General features: G+C 42.8%; 1 protein-coding gene across 1 annotated transcript in view; it reads right to left on the reverse strand.

Moving 5' to 3' along the window:
* The window catches only part of LOC135571539 (uncharacterized), a 61,104-nt gene extending 59,712 nt beyond the window's left edge, over positions 1–1,392 (reverse strand). The window contains exon 1 of the mRNA XM_065018143.1: positions 1,334–1,392. Within this exon, the coding sequence (XP_064874215.1) occupies positions 1,334–1,392 (59 nt within the window). The remainder of the gene's footprint in view (positions 1–1,333) is intronic.
* Between the last annotated feature and the right edge of the window lie 21,453 nt (positions 1,393–22,845).

The following is a 22,845-nucleotide window of genomic DNA, read 5'->3' on the forward strand; positions in this document are numbered from 1 at the left end:
TTATAGTGGATAGGCCAGTTATAGTGGACAGGCCAGTTATATGGGACAGGCCTTTATAGTGGACAGGCCAGTTATAATGGATAGGCCAGTTATAGTGGACAGGCCAGTTATAGTGGATAGGCCAGTTATATGGGACAGGCCTTTATAGTGGACAGTCCAGTTATAGTGGATAGGCCAGTTATAGGGGATAGGCCAGTTATAGGGGATAGGCCAGTTATAGTGGATAGGCCAGTTATAGTGGACAGGCCTGTTATAGTGGATAGGCCAGTTATAGTGGACAGGCCACTTATAAGGGACAGGCCAGTTATAGGGGATCAGGTCTATTATAGGGGATCAGGTCTATTATAGGGGATCAGGTCTGTTATAGAGGATCAGGTCTGTTATAGGGGATCAGGTCTATTATAGGGGATCAGGTCTATTATAGGCGATCAGATATATTATAGGGGATCAGGTCTATTATACGGGATCAGGTCTGTTATAGGGGATCAGGTCTATTATAGGGGATCAGGTCTATTATAGGGGATCAGGTCTGTTATAGGGGATCAGGTCTATTATAGGGGATCAGGTCTATTATAGGCGATCAGATCTATTATAGGGGATCAGGTGTGTTATAGGGGATCAGGTCTGTTATAGGGGATCAGGTCTATTATAGGGGGATCAGGTCTATTATAGGGGGATCAGGTCTATTATAGGGGATCAGGTCTATTATAGGGGATCAGGTCTGTTATAGGGGATCAGGTCTATTATAGGGGGATCAGGTCTATTATAGGGGGATCAGGTCTGTTATAGGGGATCAGGTCTGTTATAGGGGATCAGGTCTATTATAGGGGGATCAGGTATATTATAGGGGGATCAGGTCTATTATAGGCGATCAGATATATTATAGGGGATCAGGTGTGTTATAGGGGATCAGGTCTGTTATAGGGGATCAGGTCTGTTATAGGGGATCAGGTCTATTATAGGGGGATCAGGTCTATTATGGGGGATCAGGTCTATTATAGGGGGATCAGGTCTGTTATAGGGGATCAGGTCTATTATAGGGGGATCAGGTCTATTATAGGGGGATCAGGTCTGTTATAGGGGATCAGGTGTGTTATAGGGGGATCAGGTCTGTTTTCGGGGATCAGGTGTGTTATAGGGGATCAGGTCTATTATAGGGGGATCAGGTGTGTTATAGGGGATCAGGTCTATTATAGGGGGATCAGGTGTGTTATAGGGGATCAGGTCTATTATAGGGGGATCAGGTGTGTTATAGGGGATCAGGTCTGTTTCTACACCAGTTTCTTTACATATATAGTTCTGGGAGGAGGACCAGAGAGGGGGAGCTGCTTACTTGAGGATGCAGTTGGGTCCAGTATAGACCTCTATGACGTTGGGACTGGAGGGGAGCATGGTGATGATTCTGACTGCTTTATCTGCAACCTCCACTGGGGAGTCCAGGATCGGGACAGGAAGGAATCAAGTGAAAGAAGGGGTGAGAAATATAAAGAGACACGGACAGCGATACTTTTGGTTACATCCCTATTCTCCATTTTCCTGACATCTGCACTTGCACAATCCCATCATGGATTGTTTTCACCATTTGTAAATCCATGATGGGAAGTGTGCAATTGCAGACATTTCTGTTTCATAGGCCTACGATACAGTTTCATTTAGCCAACCATTTCTCACATGCTGAGTGGGCGCGATGTTTATTGCACACATGAACGTTCACAAGACTCATGCGGTAGAAGTTCTGTTAATTTAATTAAATGTATGGTTTCCTTTGTTCACATTTTCTGGGTTATGTCGGAGTTCCGTGCGTCTGTGTCCTATGTCTGTCATTCTGGTTGTGCTTAATAGGGTAGAGTGTGCATAGAAATAGGCTGTGTGGCCTGCACTTCACACTTTGGAGTCATAACGTTGAATAAGAGGAAACGATTGTTCCATCTATGCCTGGTATTGAAATACCATTAATAATCATTAAGTCTGATAAAGACTGATGTACCAATGGATGTGGAAATGGCCTTTTACATTGTAGAACCAGTTTATTGGTTGTAATTGCCAATTGGGTAATTGTATGGTCCTGGGGGCCAAGTGCTGACATTACGTAGGCCTACCTGTTTGAGCTGCTGTTAGAGACATATTCCATTTAGTTTCTCAAGGGGAACCTGTACAGTCTTGCCCTCTACCGGTGACCGTTCAGATAGGGACACCGATCCCTGTCCTGCACCTGGACGGTTGAGCTAACGTGCACTAATGACGTAAGTAACACGGACATTTCCCAGGACATAGACATGTCTTATACGGACAGAAAGCTTAAATTCATGTCAATCTAACTGCACTGTCCAACTTACAGTAGCTATTAGTGAAAAAATACCATGCTATTGTTTGAGAGTGCACAATAAAACACTTATCAAGTTAACTGGTTTGATATATTCACTTTTTTAAAATCTTTATTTAACTAGGCAAGTCAGTTAAGAACAAATTCTTATTTTCAATGACGGCCTAAGAACAGTGGGTTAACTGCCTGTTCAGGGGCAGAACGACAGATTTTTACCTTTTCAGCTCAGGGATTCAATCTTGCAACCTTCCGGTTACAAGTCCAACACTCTAACCACTAGGCTACCTGCCACTGAAGTTTCACATCTGAAGGTAATGTAATTACATTCAGTAATCTGGCTCTGATTTGTTATCCTGAGGGTCCCAGAGATAAAACATGTAGCATAGCTTTGTTTGATAAAAATGTGTTTTTATATTCAAAATGTAGGACCTGGGTTCTAAAGTTTGAACCCCTGCTGTTCATGGCCCCACACCCGCCTCAGCCCAGCCATCTAGATGTGTGAAGGTTAGTGTAGGTTATAGTGTTTTCTGTAGGGAAGTTACTTTTCCATCATGTATGACCTTCCTGGGAGTGTAAACCATTAATTTTTTATTACATATCATGTGTGTATGTTATCTATAGTTATGTTCTTGAAAATTTATCAATTGACCAATTTGGCACATTTGGGCAGACTTGATACAAAATTGTCTGATGTATTTTAACACTTCAATGGATCAGTCTATAACATACATTGCTGCCATATAGTGCTGCCATATAGTGGCCAAAATCCAAAATGTGCCTAAACTGCAATGTCCTCTCTTTTACATTTCAGATGATGGAACAGAAAAAAATGTTTTTGTTTTGTATTATCTTTTACCAGGTGTTATATTCCCATACATTTATTTCACATGTTAATATTGAAAAAATTCAAAGTGTTTCCTTGCTTCAGGCAGTTAGTTGTCATTTTAGGCAGAAATTGAAAAAAAAGGGTCCAGTCCAATTCAGAGGCTATTTCTTTTTGGCTATTGCCCGTGCATTTGGTAAATGTACAGAGCAAATTTGAAAGTGTTAATTTAACACTTTTTGTAGTGTTAATATTGAAAAACTGAGTGTTAAGATAACACTTCAAACATCGAGAAAAACACTCCCATGGGTCATTTGAACAACACCCTCAGTATTAAGCAGCAACACCTTTCAGTGTTGAGGATCAACTCTACAGAATTATTATTATTATTTTTTTAAATGCACCTTTTATTTAACCAGGTAAACTAGTTGAGAACAAGTTCTCATTTACAACTGTGATCTGGCCAAGATAAAGCAAAGCAGTGCGACAAACAACACAGAGTTACACATGGAATAAACAAGCGTACAGTCAATAACACAATAGAAAAAAGTCTATATCCAGTGTATGCAAATGCCGTGAGGTAGGCAATAAATAGGCCATAGTAGCGAAGTAATTACAATTTAGCAAAGTAACACTGGAGTGATAAATGAGCAGATGATGTGCAAGTAGAGATACTGGTGTGCAAAAGAGCAGAAAAGTAAATAAAAACAGTATGGGGATGAGGTAGGTAGATTGGGTGGGCTATTTACAGATGGACTATGTATAGCTGCAGGGATCGGTTAGCTGATGTTTAAAGTTAGTAAGAGAAATATGTCTCCAACTTCAGCTATTTTTGCAATTCGTTCCAGTCACTGGCAGCAGAGAACTGGAAGAAAAGGCAGCCAAAGGTGGTGTTGGCTTTGGGGACGACCAGTGAGATATACCTGCTGGAGCACGTGCTACAGGTGGGTGTTGTTATCGTCACCAGTGAGCTGAGATAAGGCGGCACTTTACCTAGCAAAGACTTAAATTACCTGGAGACAGTAGGTCTGGCAACGAATATGTAGCGAGGGCCAGCCGACTAGAGCATACAGGTCGCAGTGGTGGGTGGTATAAGGGGCTTTGGTAAGAAACTGATGGCACTGTGATAGACTGCATCCAGTTTGCTGAGTCAAGTATTGGAAGCCATTTTGTAGATGACATCACCAATGTCGAGTATCGGTAAGATAGTCAGTTTTACTATGGTAAGTTTGGCGGCGTGAGTGGAGGCTTTATTGCGAAATAGAAAGCCGATTCTAGATTTGATTTTGGATTGGAGATGTTTAATATGAGTCTGGAAGGAGAGGTTACAGTCTAGCCAGACACCTAGGTATTTGGAGTTGTCCATATGTTCTAGGTAAGAACCATCCAGGGTAGTGATGCTAGTCGGGTGGGTGGGTACGGGGAGCAAACGGTTGAAAAGCATGCATTTGTTTTTACTAGCGTTTAAGAACAGTTTGGAGGCCACGGAAGGAGTGTTGTATGGCATTGAAGCTCGTTTGGAGGTTAGTTAACACAGTGTCCAAAGAAGGGCCAGATGTATACAGAATGCATCCTGTAGCTGAATTGACACCAGGAAGTGATAAATATTCACACCAGGAAATATATTTTTTGTCTGGTTCTCACCCAATCATAAATCAAGCCTGCAAGTTGTAGATGACTTAAACAGGAGCAATAAATGATTCCTTACAAGAGTAGTGTGACTGCTTTGTTTAATTTATTTAGGCCAAATGTGAAATCAGTGCATCACAGGCACATTAAAATGAAATCAGTGCATCACAGGCACATCAGAATGAAAACAGTGCATCAGAACATGTACTATATGAGAACAAGAGTATTTGTAGAGTCACTATTTAAACACAACTGGAAGTCCTAAGACTAGGTATGCAATTTTCTTGACAAAGTTTCCAATAATCTGACTATTACTCAATCATACCAAACAAAGGCTCTCATCAGCACCATAAGCACTTTGAAAGACACAAGGCTTATAACATTGCAGATAAACTTTGTCATCAACACCTTCAAAACACCGTGAATGCATGGTAATGTTCACAGAAATTATCAGTATGCAACTTGTCCAAGAATAGGTATACAATGATGTCAACCACAATGATCTTGGTTATTTTTACAAGACTGGCATTTCATGCTCCATCTTAGTGCAGAGGGGGACTGTTAGTTTGCAGTATGTGCCATCCATCTTAACCCAGCTGGTAGAGGAAATGGCTTTCTGCACTGACCAGTAAAATCACTCGGGGAAAATGCTTTTGTCCGTCCAATCATGAGGTCTCCCAGTGATGGCCTATAGCAAATTGATGTTTTTTGGCAAGGGACTTAGTAATGTTCTTGAAGGTGTTCCTCCTGCTCCACATTTGTAATAAAGGACCGATTTGTCTTATGCATGCTGAGTAATGTATCAAAGTGATGTTTGGGTATCAAGTCGTCGGTACAATGGTTTGAAAAGTGTGTGACATTCAATTATCAAATGCTTCAGATACACAGTCATGCCCTGGCTAAGAGAGTGGAGGGGGGCGTTGGTTACTTGCAGTAAGATGAGCGGAAAATTGCAGTTCTCATTTACTGGTGGAACGTTTCTCACAAGAAAGTGTTTGAATATAATTAAGTGCTATTCTGTTTCCACTGTTATCTAGGTTGACTTTAATCAAATCAAATATATTTATATAGCCCTTCATACATCAGCTGATATCACAAAGTGCTGTACAGAAACCCAGCATAAAACCCCAAACAGCAAGCAATGCAGGTGTAGAAGCACGGTGGCTAGGAAAAACTCCCTAGAAAGGCCAAAACCTAGAGGAACCAGGCTATGTGGAGTGGCCAGTCCTCTTCTGGCTGTGCCGGGTAGAGATTTTATAACAGAACATGGCCAAGATGTTCAAATGTTCATAAATGACCAGCATGGTCAAATAATAATAATCACAGGCAGGACAGTTGAAAGTGGAGCAGCAGCACGGCCAGGTGGACTGGGGACAGCAAGGAGTCATGTCAGGTAGTCCTGAGGCATGGTCTTAGGGCTCAGGTCCTCCGAGAGAGAGAAAGAAAGAGAAAGAGAGAGAGAATTAGAGAGAGCATACTTCAAATTCACACAGGACACCGGATAGGACAGGAGAAGTACTCCAGATATAACAAACTGATCCTAGCCCCCCGACACAAACTACTGCAGCATAAATACTGGAGGCTGAGACAGGAGGGGTCAGGAGACAGTGGCCCCATCCGATGACACCCCCGGACAGGGACAAACAGGAAGGATATAACCCCACCCACTTTGCCAAAGCACAGCCCCCACACCACTAGAGGGATATCTTCAACCACCAACTTACCATCCTGAGACAAGGCCGAGTGTAGCCCACAAAGATCTCCGCCACGGCACAACCCAGGGGGGGGCGCCAACCCAGACAGGAAGATCACATTAGTGACTCAACCCACTCAAGTGACGCACCCCTCCTAGGGACGGTATGAAAGAGCCCTAGTAAGCCAGTGACTCAGCACCTGTAATAGGGTTAGAGGCAGAGAATCCCAGTGGAAAGAGGGGAACTGGCCAGGCATAGACAGCAAGGGCGGTTCGTTGCGCCAGAGCCTTTCCGTTCACCTTCACACTCCTGGGCCAGACTACCCTCAATCATATGACCCACTGAAGACATGAGTTATCAGTAAAGACTTCAAGGTTGAGACCGAGTTTGCGTCTCTCACATGGGTAGGCAGAACATTCCATAAAAATGGAGCTCTATAGGAGAAAGCCCTGCCTCCAGCTGTTTGCTTAGAAATTCTAGGGACAATTAGGAGGCCTGCATCTTGTGACCGTAGCGTACGTGTAGGTATGTAAGGCAGGACCAAATCAGAGAGATAGGTAGGAGCAAGCTCATGTAATGCTTTGTAGGTTATCAGTAAAACCTTGAAATCAGCCCTTGCCTTGACAGGAAGCCAGTGTAGGGAGGCTAGCACTGGAGTAATATGATCAAATTTTTTGGTTCTAGTCAGGATTCTAGCAGCCGTATTTAACACTAACTGAAGTTTATTTAGTGCTTTATCCGGGTAGCCGGAAAGTAGAGCATTGCAGTAGTCTAACCTAGAAGTGACAAAAGCATAGATACATTTTTCTGCATCATTTTTTAAATGAATGAAATTCTCTTTACACCATACAAGGATGTGGGTCTGTGGGTCTGAATACAACGGATTCAAATGCAGGTCAATGCAACTGATTCAAATGCATTTCAAATAGATTTTTACCACCAAGACATTCTTAGGGTCATCCTCTCTGTAAACCGTCTGCGCATTAGACTTTTCTATCAAACAGAACCGGCAAAAGTAATGACCACTGAAGGACTGTGAAACCAAGGACTGCATGCATCCCCAAATTGTCTCCAGTTATTTGGCAGACAGTTTAAGACACTGCCAGTTGTGTATAAAGGCACTGCCAGTTGTGTATAAAAGGCACTGCCAGTTGTGTATAAAAGGCACTGCCAGTTGTGTATAAAAGGCACTGCCAGTTGTGTATAAAAGGCACTGCCAGTTGTGTATAAAAGGCACTGCCAGTTGTGTATAAAAGGCACTGCCAGTTGTGTATAAAAGGCACTGCCAGTTGTGTATAAAAGGCACTGCCAGTTGTGTATAAAAGGCACTGCCAGTTGTGTGCCAGTTGTATAAAAGCACTGCCAGTTGTGTATAAAAAGGCACTGCCAGTTGTGTATAAAGGCACTGCCAGTTGTGTATATAAAGGCACTGCCAGTTGTGTATAAAAGGCACTGCCAGTATAAAAGGCACTGCCAGTGTGTATAAAAAGTTGTATATAAAAGGCACTGCCAGTTGTGTATAAAAGGCACTGCCAGTTGTGTATAAAAGGCACTGCCAGTTGTGTATATAAAAGGCACTGCCAGTTGTGTATAAAAGGCACAGTTGTGTATGCCAGTTGTGTATAAAGGCACTGCCAGTTGTGTATAAAAGGCACTGCCAGTTGTGTATAAAAGGCACTGCCAGTTGTGTATAAAAGGCACTGCCAGTTGTGTATAAAAGGCACTGCCAGTTGTGTATAAAAGGCACTGCCAGTTGTGTATAAAAGGCACTGCCAGTTGTGTATAAAAGGCACTGCCAGTTGTGTATAAAAAGCAAAAGGCACTGCCAGTGTATATAAAAGGCACTGCCAGTTGTATAAAAGGCACTGCCAGTTGTGTATAAAAGGCACTGCCAGTTGTGTATAAAAGGCACTGGCACTGCCAGTGTGTATAAAAGGCACTGCCAGTTGTGTATAAAAGGCACTGCCAGTTGTGTATAAAGGCACTGCCAGTTGTGTATAAAGGCACTGCCAGTTGTGTATAAAGGCACTGCCAGTTGTGTATAAAAGGCACTGCCAGTTGTGTATAAAAGGCACTGCCAGTTGAGTATAAAAGGCACTGCCAGTTGTATAAAAGGCACTGCCAGTTGAGTATAAAGGCACTGCCAGTTGAAAAAGGCACTGCCAGTTGAAAAAGGCACTGCCAGTTGAAAAAGGCACTGCCAGTTGAAAAAGGCACTGCCAGTTGAAAAAGGCACTGCCAGTTGAAAAAGGCAAATTTACACCATCACTCTCCATTTTAACATAATTAACCAAGGGCTCTAAAATGGCATCATAGCCATATTTCTTTCGATCTTGATAATGAAATAATGACACTAAATTAATATTCATCACAGCAGTTAAACTTGGGCAGCAGATTCCTGAGTACAAAATAAATGGTGCCCATCTTGTGAACACCACGCTTGGATCCAAGCGGGCAGGCAGTTTAAGTCACCATAGAAATACTTTACAGATCCAATTGTACGATGTTTTGAGAACAAGGGATGAGTAACTTCCATCACAAAGGTCTTCATACGTGACTTCTACAGATTTATCCCTGGGTGCATTTTCCAATAACTTACAGATTTTAGAATTGCGACACATGAACGTCAATGTTTCCAGTATAGGAATATATACAAAAAGTATCTGTCGCTGGGACTTGAGCAAACATGCCTGTTTATTTACCCTGCTATCATTTCTCACTCCAAACACTACTTCTACTGGCTCCACAAAACATTTTTGGTTGAAGTACTTTGTTCTCCTGGTTTCTGTATTAAAACTGGCAAATAGGTTTAAAAAATTCTCAAACCTATCCTTTACAGTAGATGTAGAATGATTATCCATAGGCATAACTGACAGGACATCTTGTTCATTTGGGAGTGCAGCCCAGTAGTAAGCTCTTCTGAATCACACTACTGTTGACAACACTATTTGCAACATGACAATGATGGATGCACACATATCTTTAGCAAGACTGTCCATTCTTCTCAAAACAATCATTTTGAGTGTTATCATGTGGGACACCAATGTCACCAATCATTTGTTGAGCTTCTGACTGGACTGGAGAATCAGCAACTTGAGAGGGACCTTCTATGCTTAATGCATCAACTACTTGATCAATACTCTTGTGAATACGATTCAAATGTCTTCTGAAACCGGAGTATGTTGAAAACTGCCATCTACAATTATCTTGAGCACAGACCAATCTGAACTTAGTGGAGGGATAGAAACTGTGCTTAATTCTCAAATGAGATATCAATGACTGGCTGTTTCTGTGCAACGCTTGACAACAAAAGCCCCGTAACATACATTTATCTAGTTAAGAAGTCTTGTCCTCAACTCTATCACGCTAGGGGCCTCTCTTGTTTTGCCTACATCTATGTTGTAGATGGTTGTCTGCACTAATGTGTAGAAGTTGACAAGAGCATCATCATACGTCAGGTTAAAGACAAAGTGGGCTTTGAACAGTACATCAAACGCACACTGACCACTAGTTACCTGGCAGGGAACAAGCCTCGTGTCCACCACGATGTAGTAGTTGTCAATCTTGCTCTGTCTTCTTCCGATAGCAAGGAGGTATGGCTGTCGACCATGGCTCCAATCCAGATGGTCTACAATGCTGCAGCATGACTGCAACACAAAGAGTCTTTTTAAGTCCATCTCCACATGTTAAGACAAAGACAACCCAAAAATTATTACACAACAAGTACTGTATCATCTTACCTTATGAATGTGCACTAGTCTGCCCACAGCATCACTGGCACTGATCTTGGTGCTCTTCCCTCCTGCTGCTGGTGGGAGATGAAGCAGCAGGGAGGACATATCATTGTCCAAATCTGAGGGAAAGAAAAGGCAAACACCCCAAATCACATAAAACAACGTCGCTGAGTACGAAACATTTCACTACCCATGAGAGAATCCACTTACTGGTTTCACTGTCATTCTCTGGCAGTTTTCTGCAGACTTCAAGAGGCAACGCATATCATGGTCATAGTCAGGGATTTTACCAGTTTGATGACTTTAGGCTTCAATACAGTGTCCCACTTTTCAAGGAGTTTAGAGGATGTTTCATCATTGAACATCAGCAAAAAGTCCTGATTCACCCAAAACAAAGTGGAGCAATTCAACTTCATGACCAACACAAAATCATGTTCTCAATCAGATAACTAGCCTGTACTTCTGATTCCAGCACATACTACATCACAATCCTTTGATGTCCAGAAACCTGGAAAAGACTGAGGATATCTGTGCTTCTGTCTGTATTATAAACTAGCCCCTGGCGATACTGGGACACCTCCATCTCCTGATAGACTTGTTCTTCATCAGCCAAGTGGACAGGGAACAATATGGCCTCCTTGCAAGCATCACCAACAAGCTGGTGGGCCAGGTCTTCCTCCTATGGGTTGGGCCTCCCGACTGGGGTGAAATCTCTTCTTGATGGTTCGACGCAAGGTTAAGTGTCAACATATTAAAGCAATATGAAGGAAAGAGGGTCACAATTCCAAGAGCATAACATTCTCTCGGTTGGCGAGTGGGAAGTCTCCTGCTCAAAAACAGTAATGCATACACGCGCCAAATATGTTAACCCAAAGTTGTACTGTATTTTTCTATAGTCTCATAATGATGCCAAATAACATTCATGTATAGTTTGATTGTTTTGATCCACTGTGTGTGGCCTGATTGGCTAAGGAGAAGCTTACCATTGCAGGATTGTGGCTGACTAAGATGGCAAACATCTCGCTCCTGGTTCTGTGGTCCAATGTTTTGGTTGTCTGGTCCTCTTCTAATACAGTGCCTTGCGAAAGTATTCGGCCCCCTTGAACTTTGCGACCTTTTGCCACATTTCAGGCTTCAAACATAAAGATATAAAACTGTATTTTTTTTGTGAAGAATCAACAACAAGTGGGACACAATCATGAAGTGGAACAACATTTATTGGATATTTCAAACTTTTTTAACAAATCAAAAACTGAAAAATTGCACGTGCAAAATTATTCAGCCCCTTTACTTTCAGTGCAGCAAACTCTCTCCAGAAGTTCAGTGAGGATCTCTGAATGATCCAATGTTGACCTAAATGACTAATGATGATAAATACAATCCACCTGTGTGTAATCAAGTCTCCGTATAATTGCACAAATCTGGCCTTTATGGAAGAGTGGCAAGAAGAAAGCCATTTCTTAAAGATATCCATAAAAAGTGTTGTGGCAAACTTTAAACAAGCCACCTGGGAGACACACCAAACATGTGGAAGAAGGTGCTCTGGTCAGATGAAACCAAAATTGAACTTTTTGGCAACAATGCAAAACGTTATGTTTGGCGTAAAAGCAACACAGCTCATCACCCTGAACACACTATCCCCACTGTCAAACATGGTGGTGGCAGCATCATGGTTTGGGCCTGCTTTTCTTCAGCAGGGACAGGGAAGATGGTTAAAATTGATGGGAAGATGGATGGAGCCAAATACAGGACCATTCTGGAAGAAAACCTGATGGAGTCTGCAAAAGACCTGAGACTGGGACGGAGATTTGTCTTCCAACAAGACAATGATCCAAAACATAAAGCAAAATCTACAATGGAATGGTTCAAAAATAAACACATTGTGTTAGAATGGCCAAGTCAAAGTCCAGACCTGAATCCAATCGAGAATCTGTGGAAAGAACTGAAAACTGCTGTTCACAAATTCTCTCCATCCAACCTCACTGAGCTCGAGCTGTTTTGCAAGGAGGAATGGGAAAAAATGTCAGTCTCTCGATGTGCAAAACTGATAGACATACCCCAAGCGACTTACAGCTGTAATCGCAGCAAAAGGTGGCGCTACAAAGTATTAACTTAAGGGGGCTGAATAATTTTGCACACCCAATTTTTCAGTTTTTGATTTGTTAAAAAAGTTTGAAATATCCAATAAATGTCGTTCCACTTCATGATTGTGTCCCACTTGTTGTTGATTCTTCACAAAAAAATACAGTTTTATATCTTTATGTTTGAAGCCTGAAATGTGGCAAAAGGTCGCAAAGTTCAAGGGGGCCGAATACTTTCGCAAGGCACTGTACATCTTGCCCACCAGGTCTACTAGTCAGGGCGTCTCGGACCATCTATAAAGACAAGAGAAAAAAAGTTCAACAATTTTGGGTTGGTTTATGCTGTCAGAATGTCCATGAAAAGCAAACACAGAAATGGGATTATCAACATGCAATATCAGTTGTCATTATACCTCTTTTGCTGCTGTGGAGTCGATGGCCTCATCTCCTAAGGTTGTCCTGGCTTTTTTAGACAGCTTTCCTGGAGATCTCAGGTCTATATAACTTTAGAAGGATAATGTGTCTGTGGAGGAACTAGGTGATGAACAGCCTGCAGGAGAAAAGTCTGAGCACAAAAAATGGATCAAAGCAACCAATCTATCATTCATGTTATTTGATATCATTATGAGACTGTAGAAAGATACCTTCATAAAGATCTTTGATTGTGAGGCACAGGTCTGGACTGGCATCAATCAGGTCCAGCAGGACATCCACCTCAGTTTAGGAATCTTTTTTTTATTTTATTTGTGCTGCAGAGGGCAGTCCAGACCTATTTTGTACTATAAAAAAAGATAGACCAAATCAGAATACATAGAGAAGTCACCTAGGGGGCAACAGAATGGGTCTGACCCAAATCAAGCCCAAGGATTCAATTAAGAATATACATCAGACAGTTCATATATTCACATTGATTGATAAAATCTCCATAAGAGAAACCTGGCACATTCATCTGTACAAACAATAGAACGCAAGTATAACATACCACTCAGGAAGGAGACGCGTTCTGTCTCCTAGAGATGAATGTACTTTGGTGCAAAATGTGAAAATCAATCACAGAATAACAGCAAAGGACCTTGTGAAGATGCTGGAGGAAACAGGTACAAAAGTATCTATATCCACAGTAAAACGAGTCCTATATCAACATAACCTGAAAGGCTGCACAGCAAGGAAGAAGCCACTGCTCCAAAACCCCCGTAAAAAAGTCAGACTACGGTTTGCAACTGCACATGGGGACAAAGATCATACTTTTTGGAGAAATGTCCTCTGGTCTGATGAAACAAAAATATAACTGTTTACCATCGCTCCACAAAAGCTGCGGCCCTTGCAGAGAAAGGGGAACCACTACTTCAAGGTCTCAGAGCAAGTGACGTCACTGATGAAACGCCACTAGCGCGCACCACCCCTAATTGCTAGCCATTTCACATCGGCTACATTGGTTTGAACACAATGTCTGATCTGTGATTAACAACAAGCACACACCATAGACATGTTAATATAAAATGTCAAGAGGACAACCCTATCACGTCTGGCCACGTACACTAGCTCGCTAACGGTTAGCGCTAAATTACAATATGCTGAGATCGGTGTTGTAGTTAGATAACTAACTAGCTAGCTATATGGCTAACAATATTTGGCCAGACAAACATTCTTAGTTATATACGTTTTGAATAACAAATTAGTAGATATTAGCCATGTTGTTACCTTCACCTCCTGGCAAGTTACATGCTGCACCAAATAATGCTCAAATTGGTCACACCCCAAGTAATACCATGCACCTGCTGCACCACTAATGTTAAAGTTATTCGGCCTCGTGAACTCAACACGCACACGATTGAAATCAACTAACGGTACAGCCCAACTCAGATCCTTCTGGATTTGGATACATTTTCTCAAATCGAATAGTTTGCTCATTTTAATCTAGCGCTAACTGACCACTTTTCTAAATGTAAACTTCGCAGATGTAACGTTAGCTACAAAGACCTCGACCATTCACTTAGCCGATATAACAAGTTGGCCACCAGCTAACTTATTACATTTTTTACATATTACTTACCTTTCAATGCTGCGCAATTCCAGTTGCCTTGCAACGTTGGCAATTAGATGAAAATGAAGTTTCAAGTGAAAACCTGACGCTAAATCAACACCGGGAGGCATTATACTCGACCTTGTAATTCCGATCATATAACTATTTTATTGACATTATTTTTCGCTTGGCCAAATATTATATTCACAAATGTAATTGGGGTGGAAAAATTCCTTATTTTGTAGTTTTTTTAATTGAATTGTTACAATTGTATAAATCACTCAAACTTGTGAAACTTAAATCAGTTGGAAACATTAGTGCAAGTCATTGCCTGGTGTTCTATTTCATTTGTTTTCATTGTATTCACAGGAAAGTCCCTGTATTGATGTGTAATATTGTTATTATTGTTGGAAAAAAATAACTCAACTGGGAGTTATATTAGCACAGGGGATGTAAAAACAACTCATAAGTCAACACCTCTTAACACAAATGTAACACCAAGAAAATGAACACGTGTTATCACTGGCCAATTTGCTGTGTACTTGTATATTTTGTATGATATGGGTCTTTCACTATTGGATCACCAAGATCTGTAAATACATCTACTCTGAGCACATCAACGCCTTGCCTTCTGCTGATGTCATGGCCTTACGATTGCTACATGTCTCCATTTATAAACCACACACTGATCCAAATGTGTTGTAGACAAAATCATGAAAAGGGTTGTCTGGTACCCTCAATAAATAGACAAAGATGTGTCGTTGGACATGCAGCTATTATGTAAAACCACACAGAGCTTCCCTCAGAGTTAGCCTACATGGTAACACAGCTTGTTGACTAACAGGAAGCTATATTAGCGCACCCACACTCCCTTAGTGGACACACCCAATGCATGGACAAGGCTAGATATGTTCACCTGGTTTGGAGAATAACAGGCTGTGTTTACACATTAGATGATGTTTCTATGCATTTCTTTCCTGACATGCTGCTTTCTTCATAGGGTGAAGAAATGTCACATTCAGAGCTTAGCAATTGTGTCGCAATATCTGATGATTAAGAGAAGTAGACAAAACTAGTGACAGTGGGGTAGGCCTACTGGATTTTCAGGCCTAATGTTGATAGACACTAGATTTCTTCAAAAACTGAGTAGCTAAGGAAGAAAGGCCTCTGTCTAAGATGGAGGGGCATTTGGAGTTCAGCATAATTAGTGTAAAGTGACAAATGTGAAGTGATGTAGGTATGATAGTGTAGGAAGAGGAGGATTAGGGTGTCCAATCAAAAATGCATATTTTATCCAATGGGTAAATGCGTAGATACTCCTCTAAGAAAACATGTCTATCATAATTAGTTCTTACCCTTGTAGGATGGCAAAATTTAGGACGGTTAAATCAATGGATGCCAGAGAGAAAAAAAAGTGTTAAAATATCGTGAAAATAGCATTGCGTCAGCTAGACTGATGCTGTGAGAAAATGAAGGCTAACTGGCACGCTCACCCTTGTCCTATCCATCTCTCTTCTCCAATCCAGAGGACATAAAACAACAGAGGTAAGATAGATATTGATTTTGAGAAATGCCATGTAGGCTCGTATTTTCATATTATACGCTTTCATATTAACGCAAAATTCCTATTATTCAAAGATTTCTCACAATAACAAGTGTATCGCAGTGAAATGTCAACAGAGCACCAGCATACCACAAGCTTTTTATTTTTAAGTCTTTTACATTTCATTCAACTCGTGTCCTGCTCATTTAGTTTTTTGTGCCCCGCAGAAACAACTTTGCAGACACGCCACAACATGTCAAAGACTCATAAGTTGCTGTGAGAAAGCCTCACAGCTCTGTCAACAAAGCTTGGTGTTTATGAGGTAGTAGGTTATTAGTTTAAGAAATTCTACTTTTTGGTTATGTTAATGATACACAACACAATCAAAAGTATGTGGACACCTGATCATTGGAACTTCTCATTCCAAAAGCATGTCCATTAATATGGAGTTGGTCCCACCTTTGCTGCTATAACACCCTCCACTCTTCTGGGAAGATTTTCCACCAGATGTTGGAACATTGCTGCACTTGCTTCCATTCAGCCACAAGAGCATTAGTGAGGTCAGGCACTGATGTTGGGCGATTACGCCTGGCGTGCATTCGGAATTCCAGTTCATCCCAAAGGCGTTCGATGGGGTTGAGGTCAGGGCTCTGTGCAAGCCAGTCAAGTTCTTCCACACCGATCTTGACAAACCATTTCTGCATCGCTTTGTGCACTGGGGCATTGTCATTTGTCACATACACATGGTTAGCAGATGTTAATGTGAGTGTAGCGAAATGCTTGTGCTTCTAGTTCCAGCAATGCAGTAATAACCAACGAGTAATCTAACCTAACAATTTCTCAACAGCTACCTTATGCACACACGTGTAAAGGGATGAAGAATATGTACATAAAGATATGAATGAGTGATGGTACAGAACGGCATAGGCAAGATGCAGTAGATGGTATCGAGTACAATATATTCATAAGAGATGAGTAGTGTAGGGTATGTAAACATTATATTAAGTGGCATTGTTTAAAGTGGCTAGTGATACATTTTTTACATGTATGGCAGCAGCCACTCAATGTTAGTGGTGGCTGTTTAACAGTCTGATGGCCTTGAGATAGAAGCTGTTTTTCAGGCTCTCGGTCCCTGCTTTGATGCACCTGTACTGACCTCGCCTTCTAGATGATAGCGGGGTGAACAGGCAGTGGCTCGGGTGGTTGTTGTCCTTGATGATCTTTATGGCCTTCCTGTGACATCGGTGGTGTAGGTGTCCTGGAGGGCTGGTAGTTTGCCCCCGGTGATGCGTTGTGCAGACCTCACTACCCTCTGGAGAGCCTTACCGTTGTGGGCGGAGCAGTTGTCGTACCAGGCGTTGATACAGCCAGACAGGATGCTCTCGATTGTGCATCTGTAAAAGTTTGTGAGAGCTTTTGGTGACAAGCCAAATTTCTTCAGCCTCCTGAAGTTGAAGAGGCGCTGCTGCGCCTTCTTCACCACGTTGTCTGTGTGGGTGGACCAATTCAGTTTGTCCGTGATGTGTACGCCGAGGAACTTAAAACTTTCTACCCTCTCCACTACTGTCCCGTCGATGTGGATAGGGGGGTGCTCCCTCTGCTGTTTCCTGAAGTGCACTGTCATCTCCTTTGTTTTGTTGACGTTGAGTGTCAGGTTATTTTCCTGACACCACACCCCGAGGGCTCTCACCTCCTCCCTGTAGGCCGTCTCAACGTTGTTGGTAATCAAGCCTACCACTGTAGTGTCATCTGCAAACTTGATGATTGAGTTGGAGGCGTACATGGCCACGCAGTCGTGGGTGAACAGGGAGTACAGGAGAGGGCTCAGAGCGCACCCTTGTGGGGCCCCAGTGTTGAGGATCAGCGGGGTGGAGATGTTGTTACCTACCCTCACCACCTGGGGGTGGCCCGTCAGGAAGTCCAGTACCCAGTTGCACAGGGCGGGGTCGAGATCCAGGGTCTTGAGCTTGATGACGAGTTTGGAGGGTACTATGGTGATAACGCTGAGCTGTAGTCGATGAACAGCATTCTCACATAGGTATTCCTCTTGTCTAGATGGGTTAGGGCAGTGTGCAGTGTGGTTGCGATTGCGTCATATGTGGACCTATTGGGTTGGTAAGCAAATTGGAGTGGGTCTAGGGTGTCAGGTAGGGTGGAGGTGATATGGTCCTTGACTAGTCTCTCAAAGCACTTCATGATGACGGAAGTGAGTGCTACGGGGCAGTAGTCGTTTAGCTCAATTACCTTAGCTTTCTTGGGAACAGGAACAATGGTGGCCCTCTTGAAGCATGTGGGAACAGCAGACTGGGATAAGGATTGATTGAATATGTCCGTAAACACACCAGCCAGCTGGTCTGTGCATGCTCTGAGGACGCGGCTGGGGATGCCGTCTGGGCCTGCAGCCTTGCGAGGGTTAACATGTTTAAATGTTTTACTCACATTGGCTGCAGTGAAGGAGAGTCCGCAGGTTTTGGTAGCGGGCCGTGCCAGTGGCACTGTATTGTCCTCAAAGCGAGCAAAGAAGTTGTTTCACCAAATCAGCGTATTTGTCAATGTTGTTGTTTGACGCAATGCGGAACATATCCCAATCCACGTGATTGAAGCAATCTTGAAGCGTGGAATCAGATTGGTCGGACCAGCGTTGAACAGACCTGAGAGCGGGAGCTTCCTGTTTTAGTTTCTGTCTATACACTGGAAGCAACTAAATGAAGTCGTGGTCAGCTTTTCTGAAAGGAGGGCAGGGGAGGGCCTATGCGTCGCGGAAGTTAGAATAACAATGATCCAGGGTTTTACCAGCCCTGGTAGCACAATCGATATGCTGATAGAATTTAGGGAGTCTTGTTTTCAGATTAGCCTTGTTAAAATCCCGAGCTACAATGAATGCAGCCTCAGGATATGTGGTTTCCAGTTTACATAGAGTCAAATAAAGTTTGTTCAGGGCCATCGATGTGTCTGCTTGGGGGGAGGAATATATGCGGCTGTGATTATAATCTAAGAGAATTCTCTTGGTAGATAATGCGGTCGACATTTGATGTGAGGAATTCTAAGTCAGGTGAACAGAAGGACTTGAGTTCCTGTGTGTTGTTATGATCACACCACGTCTCGTTAATCATAAGCATACCCCCCCACCCCTCACCAGAAAGATGCTTGCTTCTGTCGGCGCGATGCGTGAAGAAACCAGCTGGCTGTACCGACTCCGATAGCATGTCTTGAGTGAGCCATGTTTCCATGAAGCAAAGAATGTTACAGTCTCTTATGTCTCTCTGGAATGCTATCCTTGCTCGGATTTCATCAACCTTGTTGTCAAGAGACTGGACATTGGCGAGTGGTATGCTAGGGAGTGGTGCGCGATGTGCCCGTCTCCGGAGCCTGACCAGAAGACCGCTTCGTCTGCCCCTTTTACGGCGTCGTTGTATTGGTTCGCCGGCTGGGATCCGATCCATTGTCCAGGGTGGTGGGCAAAACACAGGATCCGCTTTGGGAAAGTCGTATTCCTGGTCGTAATGATGGTGAGTTGACGTTGCTCTTATATCCAGTAGTTCCTCCCGACTGTACGTAATAAAACCTAAGATTACCTGGGGTACCAATGTAATAAATAACACCTAAAAAAAACAAAAAACAAAACAAAATACTGCATAGTTTCCTAGGAACGCGAAGCGAGGCGGCCATCTCTGTCGGCGCCGGAAGTCACACAGGAAAGAGTCTTCCCTCTAACTGTTGCCACAAAGTTGTATGCTGTCATTGTATGCTGTAGCGTTAAGATTTCCCTTCACTGGAACTAAGGGGCCTAGCCCTAACCATGAAAAACAGCCCCAGACCATTATTCCTCCTCCACCAAACTTTACAGTTGGCAATATGCATTGGGGCAGGTAGCGTCCTCCTGGCATCTGCCAAACCCAGACTCGTCCGTCGGACTGACAGATGGTGAAGAGTGATTCATAACTCCAGATAACGTGTTTCCACTGCTTCGTAGTCCAATGTCGGCGAGCTTTACACCACTCCAGCCGACGTTTGGCATTGTACATGGTGATCTTAGGCTGGTGTGCGGCTGCTCGGCCATAGAAACCCATTTCATGAAACACTCAATGAAATGATTGTGCTGACGTTGCTTCCAGAGGCAGTTTGGAACTCAGTCGTGAGGGTTGCAACCGAGGACAGACTATTTCTACGCACTACATGCTTCAGTACTCGGCAGTCCCAATCTGTGAGCTTGTGTGGTCTACCACTTTGCGGCTGAACAGTTGTTGCTCCTAGACGTTTCCACTTCACGAAAATAGCAGTTACAGTTGACCAGGGCAGCTCTAGCAGGGCAGACATTTGACAAACTCACTTGTTGGAAAGGTGGCATCCTATGACGGTGCCACGTTGAAAGTCACTGAGGTCTTCAGTACGGCCATTCTACTGCCAATGTTTGTCTATGGCGATTACATGGCTGTGTGCTCGATTTTATACACCGGTCAGCAATGGGTGTGGCTGAAATAGCTGAATCCAGTAATTTGAAGGGGTGTCCACATACTTTTGTAAAAATAGTGTATGTTAGAGAAAGACCCCACTGAACAATTCAGAACATGAAGAATCCCCTACTACAGGGATTGGGATGGGAGCCAAAACAAATCTGAACTCAACACGAGGGGCCACAATGGCTCACAGGTCTGCATACCCACATCCACAGGGGGGCCCTAAGCTAAATTTGGGGGCCCTAAGCTAAATTTTGCCCTGACTTACAAAATCAATGGGGGCCCTCTGGTCGGTAATTCAACAATGATTACTACAAGTTAGCTGGCTCGATTAATTTACCAATCTAAAAAGCTGACATGGGCTAATTGAGTGACTGTCAGTGATTGACATAACTACCCCATTCATAGACACTAAATGGGTTAGGGTTAGTGTTCCCACATGGTTATATGTCCATATTACAGTGTGTTTATGGAAGACAGGCGACCACCTGTGCTAATTAGCTATCTAGCATGCTCCGAACACCTGTGTGTAAAGGAAAAGGCCACCAGAAACATGTTGTAGCTGAAAAATACTGTCGGCTGCAACTGTGATGAAGCCGGTTAAAAGTGTACAGTCAGTAGATTTTGCATTAGTTAAAATATTTTGATATTTTGTGCTATGAAAGTAAAAGGGTTTATGTTTCTAGAACAGTTTTACAATTGAGAATCAATTAACGTTTAGATGCCAGCCTACCTCTGAAAACAACATAAGGTCATTGGACCTTAAAGAGTAACGATAGGACACTCCTTAATTAATGTACATTCTTGGGCTATGACATAACACCAACTGTGCATCAAAGCTGGGATCAAGAGAGTGAAAAACAGCTTATATCTCAAGGCCATCAGACTGTTAAACAGCCATCAACTAGCACATTAGAGGCTGCTGCCTTTAGGCATAGTCTAGAAATAACTGGCCCCTTTAAGAAATGGAACACTAGTCACTTAATGTTTACATATCTGGCATACTCATCTCATATATATATACTGTTTTCTATACTATATCTTAGCCGTTCCGCTCTGAAGTCACTCGTCCATATGTATATAGTCTAAATTCATTCCTACTTAGATTTGTGTGTATTGGGTATATCTTGTGTCGTTTGTTAGACATTACTTGTTAGATATTACTGCACTTTCGGAGCTAGAAGCACAAGCATTTCGCTACACCCGCAATAACATCTGCTAATCACATGCATGTGACCAATAAAATTTCAACCAACCATGTGACCAACCAAATTTCGAAATTGCACCTTGTGTAGTCTACTATTATAACTGTCAACAGTAAATTGAGACGCTGACTGAGTTCACCGTCCTAGGGGAGCCTTGTCATTAATTACAATTATCAGGCTTGTGCAGGCATGCTGGTAGTCACTCCAACCACGAATAACGTTGTGTTCCATCCAGTTGGTCACATGAAGAGTGAAGGAAACATGATTTTAAAGAATTGACTGATAGGGATGTGAGAGATGAGCGTATAGCCATGTCCATTGTTACAAGCAATCAGTTCATAGTTAAAATGTTCATATTTCGTTAACAACAACTTGGGAGGAAATTGTATGGGCTCTAGAGTTGCGCAGCGGTCTAAGGCACTGCATCTCAGTGCTAGAGGCATCACTACAGACACCCTGGTTCAAACCCAGGCTGTATCACAATTGGCTGTGATTAGGAGTTCCAAGGGCGGAGCACAATTGGCCCAGCTTCGTCTGGGGTCGTCTGGGGTCGTCCGGGTTAGGGCAGGGTTTGGCTGGGTAGGCCGTCATTGTAAACAAGAATTGGTTCTTAACTGACTTGCCTAGTTAAATAAAGATCAAACAAAAAACACAGTGGGTAACCAACTGTTCAGAAGATTTGCAGAAAAACAGCCATTTTGATCTATTATGTACATGCACACCGGGAAAAAGATGGTGGAAAATAGAAAAACATGTAAACATGTTACCAAGATCCAGGTCGACAAGAGTATTGCACCTTTGCAATAGATTCCGACACTCTCTGAACAAGGCAGCCATGCTTATTTCTCCTTGACCTGGGCGTTTACAGGGTCACGTCTATTAAGATTACAGCTTTATCAAATTGACTTCACATTTTTTTGCATTTTAGCTAAGCCTGATGGACCCTAATTCTTATTTACAATGACGGCCTAGGTAGTGGGTTAACTGCCTTGTTCAGAGGCAGAACGACAGATTTGTCAACTCAGGGATTCGCGCTAACCACTAGGCTACCCGCCGCCCCCTAGAACCCCCAGCGACTCACTCCATCATCACTCTGTGTTGTATACGTTTCGCTCTATTCCCAGTGCAAGATGCAGCAACTGGGCAAATAACCTGACATTTGCCAGAGATAGCTACTGTATATTCATTAATTGCTTTATTGGTTTATACTTGCAAATAGATTGTTTTGCGGCATCACCTCATTGGAATTTGCGCGTGGTGGAAATGGAATCTCTCTCCTCAGCACCGCCACCAACCCATCCCGGAAGTGACACCATCAGTTTTCACATTTCAG

The sequence above is a fragment of the Oncorhynchus nerka genome, linkage group LG4, assembly GCF_034236695.1.
Source record: "Oncorhynchus nerka isolate Pitt River linkage group LG4, Oner_Uvic_2.0, whole genome shotgun sequence".
NCBI lineage: Eukaryota > Metazoa > Chordata > Actinopteri > Salmoniformes > Salmonidae > Oncorhynchus > Oncorhynchus nerka.